General features: G+C 47.6%; 2 protein-coding genes across 3 annotated transcripts in view; one reads left to right on the plus strand and one right to left on the minus strand.

Moving 5' to 3' along the window:
- Positions 1–17,914, minus strand: part of COL4A1 (collagen type IV alpha 1 chain) — a 152,520-nt gene extending 134,606 nt beyond the window's left edge. The window contains exon 1 of the mRNA XM_015121445.3: positions 17,691–17,914. Within this exon, the coding sequence (XP_014976931.3) occupies positions 17,691–17,774 (84 nt within the window). The 5' untranslated portion in view covers positions 17,775–17,914. The remainder of the gene's footprint in view (positions 1–17,690) is intronic.
- Positions 17,712–20,963, plus strand: part of COL4A2 (collagen type IV alpha 2 chain) — a 201,558-nt gene continuing 198,306 nt past the window's right edge. For both annotated transcript variants that reach the window (XM_015121443.3, XM_015121444.3), the window contains exons 1-3: positions 17,712–18,274; positions 18,606–18,693; positions 18,814–18,868. In XM_015121443.3, coding sequence (XP_014976929.3) covers positions 18,650–18,693; positions 18,814–18,868 — 99 coding nt within the window. In that variant the 5' untranslated portion in view covers positions 17,712–18,274; positions 18,606–18,649. The remainder of the gene's footprint in view (positions 18,275–18,605; positions 18,694–18,813; positions 18,869–20,963) is intronic.

Genomic DNA, 20,963 nt, shown 5'->3' on the forward strand with positions numbered 1-20,963 from the left:
TGGTGTTTCCAAGAGAAACATTTCCTTTCAGGGGCTAATGCAGGAGCTACACTACCTGCAGCACAGGAAGCACAAACTATTTTCAGGCTCAGAAGAGAGTCGTTCCAGTGGCGGCAATGGCACCCACTGGGAGTATCTCATCAGTTCTTTGGTGAGGAAACGCTGGCAACAGACCAAGAAATCGGTGAATTCAAGAAGTCTGAGTGGGCAGGGCGCGGTGGCTCACGCCTGTAATCTCAGCATTTTGGGAGGCCGAGGTGGGCGGATCACCTGTGGTCAGAAGCTTGAAACCAGCCTGGCCAACATGGTGAAACCCCATCTCTACTAAAAATACAAAATAAAAAAAAATTAGCCTGGAGTGGTGGCAGACACCTGTAATCCCAGCTACTCGGGAGGCTGAGGCAGGAGAATAACTTGAACCCAGAGGCAGAGGCTGCAGGGAGCCGAGATTGCACCACTGCACTCCAGCCTGAAGCAAGAGCAAAACTCTGTCCCCCTCAAGAAAAAGAAAACAAAAAGAAGAGAAGAAAAATTAAGCCTGACTGCAGCCTTGAGTCGCTGCTATGAGCCTTGAAACTTGGCTTTGATCCTGCTGGTAAAATAGCAAAATCTGAAAAGAGAGTCCTATTGCCACTTCTAGAAAAATCCATGGTTCAGGAGATCAGCAGAATTTTGTCTCTTGCAACCAAAATGTCTATTTTAAGGATTATCTAACCACAGGGTAAAGCCACTAGCAGAATTGTTCCCACTTCACGATACCTATTTTTATTTAGTATATGTATTTTCTTTGCACAGACAAAAATCAAAAATCACAAAAATGTGTATGTCATTTGAAAGGAAATAATGAGCACTGAATAACCCTGACAATTTGAGCATAACAGACTGGTTTTCCATTCTCATTCCTCCCATGTCCTTGTGTAAAACCCTGGACAGGTTGTTAAAATGCCTCAAGCCTCAGGAGCCACCTATAAATGATGGGTGTCAGGCTGGGCACGGTGGCTCATGCCTGTAATCCCAGCACATTGGGAGGCTGAGGTGGGCGGATCACGAGGTCAGGAATTCCAGACCAGCTTGGTCAACATGGTGAAACCCTGTCTCTACTAAAAATATAAAAATTAGCTGGATGTGGTGGCATGCGCCTGTAATCCCAGCTACTCAGGAGGCAGAGGCAGGAGAATTGCTTGAACTGGGACCCGGGAGGTGGAGGTTGCAGTGAGCTAAGATCACACCACTGCGCTCCAGCCTGGGCTACAGAGCAAGACTCCATTTCAGAAAAAATTATATATATATACATATGCATGTCACAGCCTAGCCCTTCAGTGGAGGGGAGAGGACAGAATGGACTAAGAGCAGTGAGTATCTAGGGAGAGCAATGGCTTCCATCCCAAATCTCCTCATTTTGGCGAGTGCTGGACTCCTGAGTTCTCCTGGATGGAAGAGGGGATCTTGATCTCAAAGAACAGGGTCTGAATGGCCCTGCGCCTAAGCCTGGAGGTAGAGGGCTGGAGTGATCAGTTCCAGCTCTAACATGATCCAGGCCAGGGTGCCATTCACTGCCCCGACCAAGAGGAGACCCTTCTCAAGGCAAAAGAACAGCTCCCCTCTTCTCCAGCATCTCTGGCTCCTAATCACCTTGCAATCAGCTGGTTCTTGTGAGAGGACAGAGCCCTGCACACCCACCCTGACCCCCACGCCCACCCCCCACCGCCCCAGGCTGCCCTGTTACTTTTCCTGTCCACCTTCTCAGGAAGCTCTTTGCAGGCCTTGAGTTCACTGATTTCTTGGTCAGTTGTCAGTGTTTCCTCACCCAAGACAACGGATGAGATACTCCACATCAGTGGCATTGCAGATTCATCCTTTACAGAATATGTAAAGAGCTCAACACGTCAGATGTTACACTGCAAATTACACTTATCTGTATGTTGGGTTAAAGTCCAAAAGCGCATAGAGAATACCCACAGCCACCTTCGGGGCTAAATACCAACGTCTCAGGCTCCTGCTGCATGGAAAACGCAAGAAGAAAAGGAATATGAGATGCTCAGGAGCCTAGGCTGCTCCTCAAGGCGGCTCGCAGGGACCACCCACTGCTTCTTCCTCAGTCTTCCAATAAAACGTGTTCTGCCTCCAGTGGACAGATCCGGGACAGGGAATGAGGGTTAGCGCTTCACCCACATCCTCATGGAGGACAAGCAGGTGGGTTTGAAGGCCCCGGGAAGTAATAAGAGAGGGTCTGCTTCTGAAAAGGGGCGTGAAGGGAAGGGTTGGCTGGAAGGACGCTACCAAGGGGCACAGCACCCTAGCATGGGCGTCACTCCTTCCAAAGGTGACTCGGAGTTGTTCTAAACAGAAGAGTCCTGGTTCATGTTGGGTAATTTTGACATGCTGCTATGTAGGTTTTGCCATCTTTTCCTCTTAATTAAAGCCTAGTTGAAGGCCTTTTAAAGTTAATTTTCCTGGTGAGACAACCAGTGTGAACACACTAAGCTACACAGGCACACGTGAGCACGTTGCAAGCTAACAAGCGCTCGGCCGGCGGCTTCTGGGGTTTTGATTTCCAGACTCCCCAGAGGGAACACAAACTGTGTAGCATTTGTTTTATCATTAAAATGTCCTTGCACTGTTTAAATTTTATGTCCAAGTCATAATTTCTTTTATGATTTACCCTCTTAATCAGTGCATCTAATGACCACCATGCTTACACTACACTCAAGATTCCCTTAAAAGGTTACAAACCCATAGCATTCCTTCCACAGGCTTCTTCGGCTTCCTCAATCCTTCCTTCCCTTTGGACTCTAGCTTCACTCCCAAACCAGTCATCAACCACCCCAGGTGACCAAAATCTCTGAGCACTCACTCTGGAGTCACCTCCAGCTCATCATCCCTGTCCACACCCCTACCAGACCCACTCTCCACTCCACTTTTATTTTAGTTTTTATTTTGTTTTACATTTTAAAGCTTAGCAAGTGAAGCTTGGGTGCATGAGGGCACCGTTAGTCAAGTGGAGATTGGAGAAGAAACAAAGAAATCTGTAACTGGTTGTGATCAATGATCTCTCAATATCACTGCATTCGGACCAGCCTACTTTTTAAAATGATGGTGTCACTTTTGGATCTATCCTGCCAGTGATGATGGATAGTCTGCTACTCTCCTTTGCCCGGGGTGGCCAGTGAAACTCAGCAGGGGGGTCACCATGCAGTGGCAGAAGCCAAGGGTGATTGCACATCCCCCAAGAGTGGGTCTCTTTGCACTTAGACCAACACAGAGGTGCCCACAGGGTGGGTGGGGCTGTCCTGACCTGAAGCACGTGCACAGACGTGAGTGTCCTGCCCGCCCCTCTCCTCAGGACACTCACAGCTCCCACCTCACCTGTCCGAGAACACTGGGGCTTCCCCTCCTGACCTTAAGGTGTGTTGAGGACCTGGTGCCTAGAAAAAGTGCACCGATGCCAAGTAGCCTGGCATCACGTTAACCACCCACTTGTCTCTTTGATCATCTTTACATTTTGCACTAAATTTGTCCGAACTCTTGATCTTGTCTTTTCATTTCTTCAGCATTTCTCAGCAACCACGAATCTCCCATATTCTTCTACAACTGGGTGGCAATGGCAAGGGAGCTTTAACCATGCCATCTCCTCACAGCTGGCTGTCCACAGAACTCATCATCATGTCGGCATGTGCTAGGGGTGCATGGGAGCACCATTAGTAATTTCACCCAGATCACGGCATGGACCATGCTGGCCTGGGCAAAGCAGACCATGAGTCAGCCCTCTCCCACCGCCTTCTCGGCCCTGCGAGGCTGACCATGTGGCAGGGACTAGACTTATCGGTTTCTTTATCACCCACCCCACAGCAAGTGCTGAAAATGCAATGGCCTTCACTAAGTGTGCACAGCCCTGACTGCCCCCAAATCCATAGCAACTTTTCATAAAAGTGTTCACAGAAACACCTCTCCTGTGACCAGACCCAGCTTCTTTAGTGGGTTATTTACTTCATGTCTGCCTCTTCAAGATATCTGAGCTGGGTTCCTAGAGTCATCATCATCGCCGGGTTCCACCATCTGCAGATGAATCAATCTAGATTCACCTTCAAATTTCCATTTTCTAGCATGACCTTGACAACCAATTAGTCAATCAGCAGACACTTACTGAGCATAGATTCTACATGGCGATGCTCAGATACTGTGCCATCCCTGGAGGGGCATGGAGAAAGAAACCAAAATGCAGCTGAGAAGATGGGGTCTGCACACATGCCTTTCGAGAGATTCATGCCAAACATTTTATACAAACAATAAGATTAACATTCGCCAAAACTGTCTTTCCAACGGACTTTCCCACCACCCTCAGAAGTGCCTGCATCCTGCCTGCCGCTGAGAGCCAAAGCTTTGGAAGCATTGTCAAATTTAGCTCTATTCTTATCTACTGCCAAATTCAGGGTCTTCTTCCTTGGGAAATCTTTTCGACAGTTCTTACTATAAAAATCTGCTACCAAGTCCCTCTAGACCAGCAGTCTGTGGCATACATCTCTGAGAATGTGATAAAAGTTCCAGGCATTGTCTTCTTAAAAAGGCACTTGTGCACAGATTCATAAAAATGTGCATATGATCTCAAGGGGTTCACGGACCCCCCCCCCAAAAGAGGCCATGCTGTGGTCTGGACTGGACTATAGTTTCTTGACTCTCAACTTTTCATATATTTCTAATCTGGGGGTGGGTGTTTTTATTAGTCCATTCTCGCACTGCTATAAAGATACTACTTGAGACTGGGTAATTTATAAAGAAAGGAGATTTAATTAACTGACAGTTCTGCACAGCTGGTAGACCTCAGGAAACTTACAATCATGGTGGAAGGCAAAGGGGAGGCAAGGCATGTCTTACATGGTAGCAGGAGAGAGAGCGAAGGAGAAAGTGCAAGTTTTAAAATCATCAAATCTCATGAGAACTCACTCACTATCATGAGACCAGCATGGGGGAAAACTGCCCCCATAATCTAATCATCTCCCACCAGGTCCCTCCCTCAACACATAGGGAGGGACAGGAACTCAAAGGATGATGACTGGCAGGTAGGCAGATGGGATCAATGGTTCATCAAGTCAATTATCTCTACGTAAAGGGTCAGAAGAAACAGGACATGTCCAGGGTTCTCACTAGCATGCAAAGGCAACTGCCAGGTAATGTATGTCACTTAATAGCCAAAGATATCATGCCTCAAATTCATAAGTAGATTCTAGAACTGTGGGAAAATAAATTGGTTGTTATTTTTTTAAAATCTCAATTCCCACCTACACAACTTACCCAGAGTACCCCCTAAAAGTGCAGTCACTCTTTTTCAACTAGTGATAAATGCTGGATACCATTCAAGGTCACCTGGCAGGAACGCTTAGTCCACTGCCCAGTGCCACCGTTGGGGGCTGGAAGCTTAGCCCTCCCATGCAAATTAGCAAAGTCCCAAAGCTTAGGCAAATATGACCAAAGATGCGTAGGACTGTGGCACCTAGAGAAGTGTTTCTGGACGTCTGCAGGCTGCCAAAGCTGGGGGCTCGCACCTGTGGCATCACTCTGACCCAGGGAAGAGTCGGTAAAATGTTGTAGAGCTAGCGGCTGCTGCATCTACCTAGAAGGCTATGAATAATAAGAAACTCAACCTAACTGCTTTGTCAACTACAGCTTTCAAGTTAATGCTACAGTTTCTGAAATGGCACAAGTGCACATCATATAGGACTAGAAAATGTTGTATTAAAAATTTGACATTATCTTCTAGGAGTTACTGCCAATCGTCTGACTTGATATGACACTTGACTCTGCTCGGAGACGGCAGATAGGCTCAGATACGGCAACCCGAACTCAGGGTTTGAACATGCTGCTTGAACATATTGGAAACACCAGCTAATCTTCCTCACTCTGACATTTTAAGAAGACAATTGTCAATTAAGGAATCAAATTAAGGACCATTTCTACAATTATTTTCCACCCAAAAGGCTCAGTAACCTAACACAGTTCATCAGAGCTTTTCACATTATACCCTTTCCCTTATTAACAGCTTGTCACTGTTGCAGGATAATGTGGGACATGCACTGCCAATTGTCCAGGACAATTCGCCAACATATTTTGCCAAGAACTTTGACCTGTGTTTCCTTGTTTAAGCCTCTGAGCATTCTCACAGCAACAGTTTTCATGTTTCTGATTCATTTATCCCTAACTCACAAATTAGGGGTTTTTTTGCCCAGGAAACCTTGTAAGCCTTGGTCCTCAGAACCACATTTTAATTTTGACTCTCAAAAAGGGCTCAAGTGCTCATTGTGACCAGAACTCCTCCAGGTTTGAGCAGGTGCTGAGCTGGAGGAGACAAGCCCCGAATTTCTTGGGCTGCCATACATTGTGACAGTCTATCCCTGAGGGTTGCCACTGTGCAGCGACGGGGGCACAACCACTTGGGTCCTGTGGAACTAGAGGTCTGGGGTGTGTCCCTGATGATTACAAAAGCATCTCTTCTCTCTGCCTGCCTCCTGCCCCTTCACACAGGGTCCAGCTAACATGGCCAAAGAGCAACACAATTTTAAGGCAAAGGACAACATTCTTGCATCATTACAGTTGTGACACACAACATCCTCATCAAAGTGCCAGGAAGTCTTGCATGTTGGAGAAACACATTTGCTGTCCACAGCCTCCCTCCCGTTCCCACATCTGGTATTTCCACATCTGATGGTTTCATCCATCCTAAATCCAAGTGGTATTTCCCATGGCCAGCTTTGCTTAATTCCCAGGGAAGACAGAAGAACCCTGCAAACTCATTTCCTACTGGAGAGATATTTCAAAATTTCCAAAAATTGAAACAATTCAATGTCTGTTAGTCTCATGAATGTACTTTAGAGACACGATGTAGACACAATTTCCTATAAAGGACTCCAGTGTCTTCCTTACATTTACAACTATTTTAACAAAGCTGAATTTGGGAGGCTGAACCATCCCTAAAATAGCAAAGAGGGACATCCTTTTAAATAATTTCTAGTTCAGCACGATAAAAGGCAGAAACTGTTTTCTTCTCGAAGCCTAGGGCTCCATCTTGGAATACGTTAGGAATAGAATTGTGCCCTCAAAAATTACACACTCAAGATGTATTTAATTGTTTTAATATCATTATAATCCCAATATTTTGTAAATTATCCAAGAAGTTGATCTCATTTTAAGAAATAAAGTCATAGTAAAAGAAAGATGTTTTTCAGTCTTCATAGTTTTAAGTACATATGAATATCAATAGCATAATCATGCAACCAGTAGTAAAAGCTAACATTTTTTGAACGCTCATCTGAAGACACAGAGAGGCACAACAGTTTTTCCTCTGCACTCACAAGCTTCTGACACCAGCTGTGTGGGAGGTTTCCCCACATACCAAGTAAGCAATCAGTTCTTCAGGGGAGACCAGCTGGGCTTCCTTTAATTCCACTCAATTCTGATTCCATCTATCTGAAGACAGTATCAGCGCCCACAGATGAAGGCTCAGTCCCACAAGATTGCCCCACTTCAGACCCCATTGCCAGGAATAAATTGTCACCTATTCTTCCGTCCATCGGTTATAAATTGGAATTTCCATGAACCCCGCCTGGGGTTTGATTAATCTGCTAGGAAGGCTCACAGAACTCAGGGAAACCCTTATGTTCACTGATTTATTATAAAGGCTACTGTATTACAAAGGACACAGATGAATAGCCAGAGCATGGAAGAGAGGCACAGCGCAAGGTGTAGGGGAAGGGGCGGAGCTTCCAGCCCTACCAGGGCACGCCACCCTCTAGGAACAGCTCCACATCTTCAGCTGCGGGAAGCTCCCCAAGCCCAGTCTTTTTGGGCTTTCGTGGAAGCCTCCTTACAGGGACATGATTGATTAAATCATTGGCTACTGGTAATTAACTCAACCTCCTACCCCGTCCCTCTCCCCAGAGGTGGTGAGTGGGGCTGAATCCATCCTTTAGCCTGCCTTGGTCTTTCCCAGGGACCAGCCCACCTCTGAAGCTGTGGTGGGGGGTGGGTGGGGCAGCCACCAGTCAATTCATTAACATACAAAGACACTTATCACTTCAGAGATTCCAAAAATTTTAGGAGTTGTATGCCAAAAAACAAGAGGAAGACCAAAGATCTACTTCACAGTATGAAATGTTTATGGCTGTCACTCATTAACCAGTATCACCTGTCTTCCACCTTCACAACACAATAAACGAACACATTATCATCCCTCATGGATAATGGGGAAACTGAGGCACAGAGAAGTTAAGAAGGTTGCCCAAGGTCAAACAGCTAGTTGCTCTTTGGGCAAATAAATTTATTTTTATTAATTTTGTTATTAAAATCCATCATTAAAACGGTCATCAAAAATTCAAATCCATCTCATCTGAATCCAGAGTCCAAAACCATATGATGCCCTTTGCAGAGTCTCAGAACCTAAATGAAAAGATCTGGAGCCAGAAGAGAACTGTGCAAGCGCTAAATTTTCAACGTAACATCTATCACACCATTACCAAAATTACTCACTTTAATTCGGGCACATGTCCAACCGCAAAGTGGAAGAGCAATCCTAACCACCTGCACATTTCCTAATCCAGAGTAAGCACTGAACACACATTTATTGAACAAATTTTAAATGCCAGAAACGAGATACTGAGCTATCAAACTATTACTTTCCACTTTGTTTTCATCTGAATTCTTACTCTTAATCGTTTTACGTTCATTGATGTGGAAAAAAAATGAAAAGAAAAGAAAGAAATGGGCTTTTGGTTACAAACTGGCTTCTGGCCTAGGACAATACCCAAAGTTATTTATGTTTTAAATAAATGAGCTAGTCAAGAGAAAAAAAAATCCATATATCGTAATATATTACTTGATAACCTCCATGAAAAAAGAAAATATGATCAACATGAAATAATGAAGAAGTATGAATTATAAAATTTTTTTTAAAGTTTTAAAAGCCTAAATTCCAGAAGAAATAACAATCTTATTATTTTCAAGTATTTGGGAAAACAAAATCTAATTATTATGGAGGCGCCCAATGGCTATTTAGTCAGACTAGACTGGCTTTAACAATTGATAAAAAGCATCTGGCATTAGCATAATGTTTACATGAAAAACATGTTTGTTAGAGATAAGCTAGGGATGAGAAATACTTCAAGAAGATAGCCCACTACATATCCTACATAATAAAAACTGTGTCATCCCCTTTTCCAGAGAATATTATTGATTCTGGACCGGGTTTGTGTATGTACCCGAAATAAATCGGATGCTGAGGCTTAACGAACCATTCCGTGGATGGTATTTTCCCCCCATCACTGACCCATTTTCCTGCTTTGGTAAGTTTATCTTCATTGTTTAGGCCATTTCTGGACTAAAATTTAGCAGTTATTTTAAACCACTAACCCTGAAGGATCTTTAATCTCCAGAAACCGGATTTGGTAGTCGTAAGATTCCTCACCAGGAAGCCAAGTGGCTGGGCCTGGAGGAAGTGGGAAGGAGGTAGAGGACCCATGCTCAGGGTCCTGCGTCCCAGGGCCCACTGACTGGTTCTGCCCTGGGTTGGCCTCTGAGCTAGGGCGCTGAGCGCATCCTGAGCAGGTGTGCGAGCTCACAGGCTCACCACAGAGGATGGCAAAACTCAGACTGAAAGCAGATCAGTTCTGAGAAACCCATGCCAGGCTCCCGAAGAGGGGAGAAGGCCACGGAGGGCAGAGTCTGCTCCAGGCACCGCTGTGCTCACTTGCCATCAGCCCAGCCCTCTCCAGATTCACTCAGGAGCCTCCACTTCAACCTTCTTCCCCCGCCCATCTGACCTTCCAAACTGCACCACACAGCTGGAACCGGGATTGCCGGCAGCAGCAGAAACCAATGGAAAAAAAGGACAAAGAGAGAACTGGGAGGGCCATTTTACACGCAGGGGTTCAGCCTCAAAGTGAGTGCAAACTAACAGGTGCAGGCCTGCACCTAACGCTGCACAAGCCGCTGCCGCCGCAGTGAAAGAAGTCGGGCTATCAGTAGCCGCAGCCTCACCTGCTAGGAATGCAGATTCTCGGCATACCCCACACCTCCAAAAACAGAAGCTCTGGGGCTGTTTCATGGAGCCCTCCAGCTGATGCTGATGTGAGCTCACGTTGGACAACGGCTGGTGAAGGAGATCCTTGTGTGGGCCTTTCCAGCCCCAAGCGGTCTCGATGTCATTACTTTGCTGTTTATGCTTCTGAATTTGTCTTTAATTTAAGAGTAGTACGTGGCACAAAGCAAGCTGGGTATAACTGCTTGACAGACATTAACTCACTTAATCCTTACATTTGCTCCCTAAGGAAAGCAACTGCCCTCATCCCCATCATACAGATGAGGAAGACCAGGGCCCACACGTTTCCCTGCAGGGCCTGTGACTGGTGCACAACCAGCGTGTCCCTGGACCGTCTCCTCTCTGGATGCAGTTGACGCACTGCCATCGCCTTTCCAAAAAGTTGTGTCCACATCTGACCTGTTAATGCCAGCTTCCTTGAGAAACAGACTTTTCTTTTGCCAGACTAATCGTAGGGTCCTTAGTCTGGTGGCAGCAAGTATGTCACACACAACTCCGTATTAATTCTGTAACACTAAAATGGCATTGCATTCTTTAAAAAATTCTAAAATGCAACTCAAAAATTCAAGCTAATGATAAAAGAGAGTTGTTTATATTTTAAAATGACATTTCAAAGCTGCTGCTCTTGGATGATGTGAAAATAAATGCTCCTGTGCTCAGAAATAAAGCATCACTTGCATACAAGGGGAACTGTGGATTTTAAAATAAATTTTGATTATCTTATATTACATAGTAATATATATAAGTAATTATTAGAGATGTAAAAACCAAATCTTCCACCAATTAGATCAGATATTAATATTATTTATTCAACAAATATGAAGGGAAAATACCAAAATGGTCATCATTGGGTTTATCTGTACAACGCTGAAACAGAAACAAATATCGACCTAGTACCTTCAAAAACGCCCCATGTGCTGAATGTGAGTGTTAGGTGAGGTTTATCTTTCTGCAATGAGGATACATGGTATTCTTCTCTGAATGTGCATCATCTGTCATTTTTTTCTGAATGTGGATCATCTCTGGGGATGAGTGTGGCTGCTGGGAAAAGTTTGTGGAAATAGCTTTCAAAACATTGAATTACAGTTAGAACACACTGGGTTTTGTTCTTCACAAAGGAATATCCTTGTTTTCTAAAGCAGAAACTTAATAAAATCTTTAAACAATTTTAATTGTGTCCAATACAGGAATACTGTGCCTCCAGATCTTCTGCTGAATTGGGCAATGTTTATTTAAGTTAGCTGCACTCTCTATGAGTGAATATACAAATGGCTTCCCCAATTGTTGGTGTATTTAGTGAAATGAAAATAGAGCAACTGACATCAAACTGGATGCTTCCAGCTCACAGCCAGTATCTCTAGCTGTGGTCCTTGCTAAAATAAGTGGCCATGGTACACTAAGATATGTATGTACATGTATTACTAAACAATGATAATTTTACAAATGAACAATGTGCTGATTCCAAGAGCAACGGAAGATGAGGAGGTTGAATAGCCCTCCTTTATCAGGTAAGAGGTACAACAACAGATACACAAAAGCCCAAGTGGCCTGGAAAAGATTGCTTTAATATCCGATTTGGACACTTGGCATTTGTCTTGTACCTTAAAGATAACGTGAGCTTTAAAACTCAGAAAAAATAAAATGTTTTTATAGTATGCAGATTAAAAACCAAATCCAGCAAAGCTTCCACAGAGAATATTACTAAACCACGGAATAAACTATTTACATAAAGTGTTCAGCAGTGTACATATTTCCAAGTCATGTTTAGTCTGTGGTGGAATATCTACTCCAAATTCCAAATTAAGGGGAAACACCCTAGTTTGCCCAGATTCATCTTTGTGTTCACTAATAATACCACAGGGGTGGACAGTGTAAGCCAGCAGGCACTCCCTCTAGGACACTCCGGGGGTTGGAGGGGGGACTCCCAAGAGAATGGCAGCTAGAAAATTGAACCAATCACAAGTAATTAATTCCCGATTTCCTCCTCTGTGTTGGGCACTCTCCCAAACATGGTGGGGTGCTTTAAAAAGAAGATTATGTCCTGGCAAGTGTTGGAACCAAGACACAAATGACAATGTAACTCCAAGCCATGTGGCAGCAACCACAACCAGCATTTCTCGAGTTCTTACTTCATGTGTGCATGCTCTCCCTAGACATGGCGATTACCCTCACTGTATGTATTAGAGACTCCAAGCTCAAAGAGATTACACTGCTACTGAATGGCAGAGCAAGAACTGCAATTTAGGCCAGATTTTTTAAAATCCAGATAGTCAACAATATTTCACATTACCACTGTCTGACTCGAGAGGGGACTGCATGGAAAAGGGGCAGGCTGAGAACTGTTTTAGGAGCTTCAGTGGAATGCATGCAAGCTGAGGGAAGACAAGAGGACACTGCAGGCCGGGGAGCAGGAGAAGATGAAACAGCTTCTGTGGAACGCAGAGATGAGTCCTTCCTTACAGTAACCAAAGCCGTATGTCGAGGAGTAGCAAGGAATGAGGCCAGAAAAATTTGCAGATCCGTACCACAAAGGGAATGCACAGCCAAGCCCAAAAGAGGTGGAGCCCCAGTGAGACAGTAGGTGGCCATCGGCAGATACTGAACCAGCAAGTCTATGGCCATAACTGAGGGAATTGAAGGCAATTAGCCTCTCACACCCTGAGGGATGGGCTGGAGAGCAGGAGAGCTGGGAGGAGGGGCAGGGCCACCGGGGTTCGGTGGTGATCCTGGCACAAGGCAAAGAGAGCTGGAAAGGAGTCCCAGCCATGGGAAGGGAGTCCCAGCCATGGGAAGGGAAAGCTACGGGTGCCTCTGGGAAGCATCCAGAAAGAAGAAGTGGGAGACTCTGTGACTGAGCAGACACGGAGGATAAAGAGGAAAGGCTAAAGCCTCATAGTCTCTGGGCTCTGTATCCAGAAACATCAGGGGGCACACCAGGACCAAAATGGCAGAGTTGGGAAGGGTGGTCAGTCTGGGTAAAAGATGAGTTCAGTCCCGAACATATTTGCTCGGTTTGAGATCAAAGCAAGACAGCCAAGGGGAGGTGTCGCATGGAAATGTGAAGACATTGAACTGGAGTTCAAGAAAGAGGTCTGGAGTCCCCTTCAGGGAGTAAAGGTGCATCATGGAGCAGATCCCCGGTGGAAGTTAGAGAGTGCAAAGAACAAAGAGAAGCACGCAGGGCTGCCCCTGCGGCTCACCCACACTGAGGGGCATGGGAAGAGGAAGAAGACAGAAGCAGAGACACGGAAAGAGCGCTAGGAGGGACCCACGTCCCAGAGTTAGGACGAGGAGAACAATGGAGGGAAACGAGGCTGGAACCAGCTCACTGTGTACCATACTATCAAAGTCTTCACCCCAAAGTCATTCCTACAGTGTCAAAAGCCTCAGAAGAAACTCACCATTAAAACATGTTCTGGTTTATATCCCTTTTCATTGTATGCATAAGAATGGTAGGAATATGTCTTTTGTATTGTTCTATAGTTGACATTTTTTCGTGGTTGTTTAATAATAGCAGGAAGAACAATGCTCTAACATTATTTTAGGTATTCTATTGTTGCTTGAGCTGACTCTAGCTCAAGAACTCAAAATACCAAACCTCCTTGTGAGACATTTTAATGAGGTTAATCCTTCTTCAATTTGGGGAACAATTATTATAACAAATATCATAGAATTCATCAAAACGGCTGTTGTCATTTATTCACTTCTTGATGTTCTTCCACTGTCTACAAAGTTTTGTCTTAGATCATCACTGGTGGGTTCCATCTGTCTGCAAAACCTTCACCAGCTCTTAACTAAATAACTGAACTTGTTATGACTATCCTTGCCAGTTCTCAGCAATTTGCCAACAGTCTTGTTAATGAATAATGTAGGGTTCTGTGAATTCCCTCATGGCCTGGCTCAAGTACGGGTAGGTTTTCTGGGTCAGTTCCTAAAGGCACTCCTGACTAGAATCAGTCATCCATGCCGCAACTTTCCAAACATCCCCTGCCTGCCTACCTGCCACCTCCGAGAAAAGGGACAGGACCACATACTGGGGCCTCAGTTGGAGCTGGGAGCTCTTTTTTATCACGGGTCTCCTAAACCCTACCCTTCCAATTCTTTCCACCCCTCTGAGAGCAAAGTTCAGCCACCAAGATTGTTAACCATAGAAACAATGACATCTTGGCATCTCAAAGGAGCAAACTTGAAGGTCATCTTTCAGTGCAAAGACCCTTAGACTTGAGAGTGGACAGGCAGAATGGCCATGCCTTCTGTGGACAGTACACCATCACAGCGCACATGGAAATGACATGCTGGTGTATAGTTCCTATTTCTCTCTCATATCTCAGAGGCAGAAGGTCCTCCCAGAAGTTTCCTCTGAGTTCCTCAAAGCTGCATTCGGTGTTCCTATAGCCCTTCGATTCCCTTGATTGTGACATTTACCAGCCTGAGTTAGACTTGTCTGTTTCTTTTCCAGTATTTCTCACTAGACCTTCCTGCGGACAGAGAGTGGGGGTGAGTCCCTGCCGCATGGCCAGCACCTGGCAAGGTCATGGCAGGAAGGAGGTGTTCCAGATGCACGTGTGGAATGAAGGAAGGCACAAACGGGTCCGTGTGAGGACGGAACAGATCTGTCAGGGAAACTGAGGTATAGAGTTCGATGAGTACCTCCAAATCCTCTGCTTTTTAAAGCAGGTATAAATGTAAGATCCTCTGGTGCCTAAAGCACACTCATTCTGTGTACCTGTAACTATTAATAATGCATAGCACTGGTAATTCCGTGAATCTAGTCAGAGCACATGAACACTGTGTCTTCTGGTTGGTCTTAAAGTTATGTCCCTTCACCCTAGTCCAATTCCATCTATTAATAAACAGCTTGCAGACGTAAGGAATAGCTTCACCGGTATCACTCCTGAGATCCTGGGCAATGCTGCTCTTGTTGGGACTGATTCAGAAAACAGCCTTCTCATCTAAACTACATTTCCAGTAGAACATGGTCCATACTTATATGGAAATGAAATCTCACTTAGTTTGAACTCTAGGTCATTCAGTCCCAGAGGTGGTGACTAATGGTCAGGAGATGACAATATTGCTGGACAAGCATCACCACACGGAGGGGAAAGTTCACATTTCTAATCCTGAGAAATAATCTGTTAAGAAGCATCACACAGAACCAGCTAGAGGGGAGTGTGAAGGCTGCTGAAGGAAGGGTTCATTCCACCCAGTGCAACTGTGTGACTAAGAGCAGAGGGTGCTCGCCATCAGAACACTACTGGCACGTGTTTGTCTGGAGCCTGCAAGCTATTCCTCCTTTCTTGCTAAAGAAAAGTGGAGGAAGGGAGGAGCGGGGAGTAGAGTGGTAGGTTCAGCATGGGATGAAATCAATGGTTTAGAAAATCCACCCATGAGTACATAAACAATATGACCATAGCAGATACAGCAAATATAAAATTAAACAGCCTTTCATGAAGAAAAAACAGTAAGTGCAATTCATGCCTGGCACACAGCAGGTGATGTCTGGGTGTACAAATGCAGGTGAAGTGCGATTCAGACAGTGCAAAGGAGAGGTAAGCCAACAGTCACTTCCACTGGCTTCTGAATTAGGATCTGATCAAATCCTCAGCATCTTATCATTCAAAATGTACTTTTAAATTATGTTTTGCTTGGATCAGTGTTGAAGCTATTTCAGTGTTATGGTATATCTAACAGCTGATTTTGGAAGGAGGTAAGCCAAAATGTTCTTGATGGCATGAAAAGTGAGACAAATTTTAAAATTAGGCAGATTCAGTTTTTAAGTGATTTTCTTGTATACCCATACGTCATCTGCACATTAAGCACTTTTCTCTAATTAAACCAGGGAAAATACAGAGTAACAATAATATCTGTGAGGTCAGCTGTGATCAGAACTGCCCACATGCTGCATCTCTTAAAAACAGTCCATGGCACCTCAAGGGACACAGCAAAGCCAGTGGCCGGGAATGTAATTGAGCTTTAGGAAATGATTAAAGGGAATTAAAATTATCTCCAACTCAACATTAACGCATTTGATTTCCCGGGTGAGAACAGGATTTGCGTAACTGAGTGGTTCTTTCTTTCTACAGTCCTGAATGTTTGGAAAGTCAGCTCTTACAGTTAGCTTTGCTTTGCTAACATTATCCATCAGAAAATCGAAATGCAAACGGCTCCTATTTCCCAGTGAGGAACTTTCTCTGATTTACCTTACCATCATCAGGCTTCACCATCTCGAACCTTGGAAGCGTTCAATCTTTTGGTCAATATTTCTAGACCAAAATAAAGTGCTCTCAAGCCTGCTCTCTGGAAAGTTTTGTCATCTCTACCAAAGTGTGTTTAAATAACCGACTATGAAATTTGGGGAGACTGGGCTGGGAGGAACAATCTCAAGTTAATTGCTGATGTAATGTAAAAGCCCCCAATGGAGAAGTTGCCTCCAGGGAGACAAGCTCTCAATTAGGAGATGTGTGTGTAGTTCTCTCTGGCATGTAACAGTTAACAATTTCTATACAGTTAGGTGAATTTAGTGAATATCATTCTTGCAGGAGAGAAGAAAAAAATTTTTTAAAAAGGAAAACAAAGAACAAGATTAAGAACAGTAAAATAATAAGTATGGAAAATCTGGTAAGTAGCAAAAATCATTTTTAAGCATTTGAGGGAGAAACTGCAAAATGTGTTCAGAAGCCACACCTTCCGGGCTGTGGGACTGCATGGCTGTGACACTGAGCAACAGCTGAAGTCTTTACTCTCTCGGAGGGGAAGGAAAAAAGGAAACAACAGTCAGTCCAGGCTTGTCCACGGCTGGAAGCCTCGACTCCTGCAAACCGATCTCCCAGATCCTTTCTGGGCAAGCACATAACCAGAGGAAATGAAAACTAGAAAAACAATTTGTGCATGGAACAATGACACGGAGTTTCACTTTGGTTTCATGCTCAAATATGAATGTGGCTATAATTTTTTAAAAAATGTATTAATAGAAGGCAACGAGTTGAGGATGGTGGCTTCTTCAAGCGGGGCGTCCAGAAGAGCCCTACTTCTGCCTTGGAGCGCGCCTTAGGCAGCAGTCGTGGGAAAGCTCAGATACAGCTGTTTCCAGGCAAAGGGCCCAGAGCTTTTCAGCCTCAGCCACCAGGGTCTCCAGACAAGGAGAAATACACCCAAAGCTGCTCCCAGGCGCTAGGAGCTTGGAGCTCCCAATGTGGGTCTCTGAGCAGCGCGAGGTGGGCGCTCCCGCCCCTCCCGCCCCCAACTCCCTCGCGCACCCGGGACGGGTGAAGGCGCCCAGTCGCCGAGCATCACCGCGACGCGGGTTCAAATCCCGCCGGCTCCCCGGCACCCTCTCCCCGCCACAGCGCGGGCTGTTTCTCCTCCTTTCCGCGGAGGAGTTCCCTAACTCTCCAGTACCCATACCATAACAAAGGAGGCTCGGTCCCCCAATGCGCGATCGTAGCCTACAGGGACCCCAGAGAGCACCGGCCCAGAGAATGCACCTGGTCGTGCCACGCGCGACCGCCGAGGGGCAGGCGGACGGCTCCTGGCGCGGACAAAGGGGCCTCTCGGGGCGCCCAGGCTCGGGGCGGGACGCGGGGAGCGGAGCTGGCCGGGGACTCACCTTCGCAGCGGCCCGGCTGTGCTCCTCGTGGAGCAGAAGGGCGGCGGGCAGCAGCAGCAGCCAGACGCTGAGCCGGGGCCCCATGGTGGCGCGCCCGAGGCGGCGGGGGACGGCGGGGGACGGCTGCCGGGCGTGCGGGGGCCGCGGCGGGCAGCTAGCTCTCGGAAGGCCGGACTTCCAGCGCTGCGCACCGTCCCGGGTGCGGCGGCTCCAAGCGGAGACCTGAGCGCGGCGGGCCGAGCTCCCCAATTTGTTGGCGCTGCCCCCTCCCCCCGGCGGTGCGCGGGCGGCGCCTCAAAGGGGAGGACCCTGCGGCGCGGGTAAGAGGCGGCGGGAGCGCGCGGCTCGGGAGTGTGGCCGCTGTGCGCCGGGACACCAGGGCTCCGCGCTCCGCACTCAGAGGCTCCCGCGTCCCAACCCGCGCGCTCGCGGATCCAGGCCGAGGACCGAGAGGGGCCGCCTGAGCCCACGGGGCCGCCGCCCAGGGAGTCCAGCAAGGCCGGCCGCCCTGCCGGTGTGCCGCCGGCGGGTGCTTCTGGAAGGGCCAATGCGCGCGGGCAGCTGCCCCTGAAGCCGACCCCGAGGTGAGAGCGACCCCCGAGCGGCGCCCAGACCCTAGCCCGAGAGCACCGGCTTGGAGCGCCCTGTGCAGGCTAGGGCTGCACGCTCTCGTGCTTGGGAGTAGAACGGGTGAGGGTGGGGGAGCGGAGACCGAGCTCCTCGGCCAAGCAGCACCCACCAGGGCCTAACCGGAGGCTCTCCTTCTTTCCGGGTCGTGGGGGGAACGGCCCTCTGGTCACGCCTGCATGCGGGGGGCGCACCGCGCAGTCTCCGCGTCTCGCGGACGGATACCAGCGGTGAGGATGGGCTGCGTCCCTCGTCCTGCGCTAAACTCGCTTTGTTTCTCGCCTCTAGGCTAAGAGGGACTGACCGGGGCCCAGAGTGGACAAACCGCCAGCATGGGGAGAGACCAGCGCGCGGTGGCCGGCCCTGCCCTACGGCGGTAAGCGACTTTCTGCCTGGTCCCCGTGGGTCCCCCGCGCATAGACCTTCCCTGTAACTCTCGGGGACGGACAAGCCGGGCCCGCACGCTCACGTGCCTCTTTCTCCCTTTCTCGTGCAGGTGGCTGCTGCTGGGGACAGTGACCGTGGGGTTCCTTGCCCAGGGCGTCTTGGCGGTAAGTCCTGGCTCCCGCTCCACGCGCTTGGACTTGCGCGCCCGAGAATGGTTGGGACGTTTGAGTGGCCGTGGAGAAGGCAGCTCGTCCGTGCGCTCCCGAGCGTGTGTGTGAGTGTGGGTGTTCGCCAGCCTGCCCACCCAGGTTCTGAGAAAGCTTGCTCTTCCCTCCTCGTGCTTTCCACCTTTCCTTCCCGTGGGTTCCCCGCGTCAATCCTGTGCTTTGCAGGCATCGGCCCTTTCAGGGGAGCTGAGAACTTAAAATGTAGCCTGAGGCACCGTTTTCGTTGCTTTGGGAAAAGCCGCAGCCGTAGAGGCCAGGAAAGAATGTCAGTCACTTGGCAGTGAGACGCCAGGCTTCGGGCGAAAAATGTTTTCCTGGAACTCGGGAGCTGGTGGGGAGGCTCTGTCACGGGCTGAGGGTTTTTTGTGTTTTTAAATGGGAGTCTCTGGGTAAAGGGGCGGGGCGAGGAGGCGAACAAGACAACCTTAGTGTTGTTTGAATCGAACCATTGCGAGGGAACAATGGCAGAAAAACCGCGTTTTCTCCCAAGTCCTGTTCCGGCCCTGGAAGATCTGCTCCGGGCGCCACTCTGGGCCCCTGTTCGCGGAGCCTGCCCCTCCACGCCGGCCATGCACAGCCCTGCCGATACCGTGGGTGCAGCTGGCCACTGCACTGCGAGAGGCTTTGTACATTTTATGCGTTTCGTTTAAAGAATAGGAGCCCCTTTACCGAGCTTTATGTAACCATGGCTTAAATGAACAGGTTTGGTGGGTGAATTTAGTGCAGTACTCGAATGTTTAGACAGGATCTGAAAGTGTAGGGAGCTTTCGGAGATGTCCGCTGCCCCTCCTCGCCTTACTGTGGCCTATGGAGTAGCTCTGCCTGTGGCAGCCAGGGCCCAGGTAGATTCCTCCTGGGAGCGACCCCTCCCCTCCTCAGCGCGCACCGTGCCAGAGCAGCACGCAGGTACTAAGGGGAAAGGTGTTCGTGATTTCATTTGAATTCTGTTGTTTTTACATCGTTCTGCCCCAATGGAAAACAAACCAGGATTTTAAGGGCAGTGAGTGATGAGGAGCTACTCCCACTCGGGAAAGAGCTGCTAACTTTACTTTTCCGCTGCTGTTGGCTCCGGTTCAAAGCCCAGGTTGGGAAGTAAGAGGAGGACTCGGAGACTTTGACCAGAGCACTCCAGGCCAAAGTTTTCTTCCAGTTCAGTTGTGTCTCTCCGTCCCAGCCCCGACTTAAGATCAGAACCTAGATACTTGAAGTAGCCCAGTGACCCTGTGAATTCTAATGCACATGTCTGTGCTGCGTGTAAGACTTGTCTCAGATTTATGAACCAGAAGCAGTGCATGCACGCGCACGCACACACACTCAAAGAAGGGGGCGATCCATAGAAAATACCAAATCGGGCTGTGTGTGCTTTGGTTGTACTGACACCCGCATCCCTTTGTCCGCTAGAGCCGCTTTTATAATTTCCATATGTTCGTGCCTAAGGATGGTGGGAGTCCCAGGAATTCTTTTGTGAACTCATCCTAAAATTGGTGGAAAGACCACCGACCACCTAGGTCTTCAAAAAACCTAGGTATTAGCCTGGGCGCGGCGGCTCGCGCCTATAATCTTAGCACTTTGGGAGGCTGAGGCCTGCGGATTGCCTGAGCTCAGGAGTTCGAGACCATCCTGGAGGAAACACGGTAAAACCCTTTATCTACTAAAATACAAAAAATTAGCCAGGCATGGTGGTGCGTGCCTGTAATTCCAGCTACTCAGGAGGCTGAGGCACAAGAATTCCTTGAACCCAGGAGACGGAGGTTACAGGGAGTCGAAGTAGCCCCACTGCACTCCAGTCTGGGAGACGGAGCAAGACTCTGTCTAAAAACAGAACAAAACAAAACAAAAAAAGAAATAACAACAAGAAAAAACCCTAGGTACTAAACATAGCTCTGCCCTAATTTCTTAAATCCAGAGCCTCAGTTTCCATACTCTGAGGAAGTACGGCTTCTTACAGAGGCCAAGTACCCTAAGGCAGGTAGGACACCTCTGTGCCTCCCCAAAACCTCATCAATGCTGCAGGCTCACCCTCAGTCTCTTT

The sequence above is a fragment of the Macaca mulatta genome, chromosome 17, assembly GCF_049350105.2.
Source record: "Macaca mulatta isolate MMU2019108-1 chromosome 17, T2T-MMU8v2.0, whole genome shotgun sequence".
NCBI lineage: Eukaryota > Metazoa > Chordata > Mammalia > Primates > Cercopithecidae > Macaca > Macaca mulatta.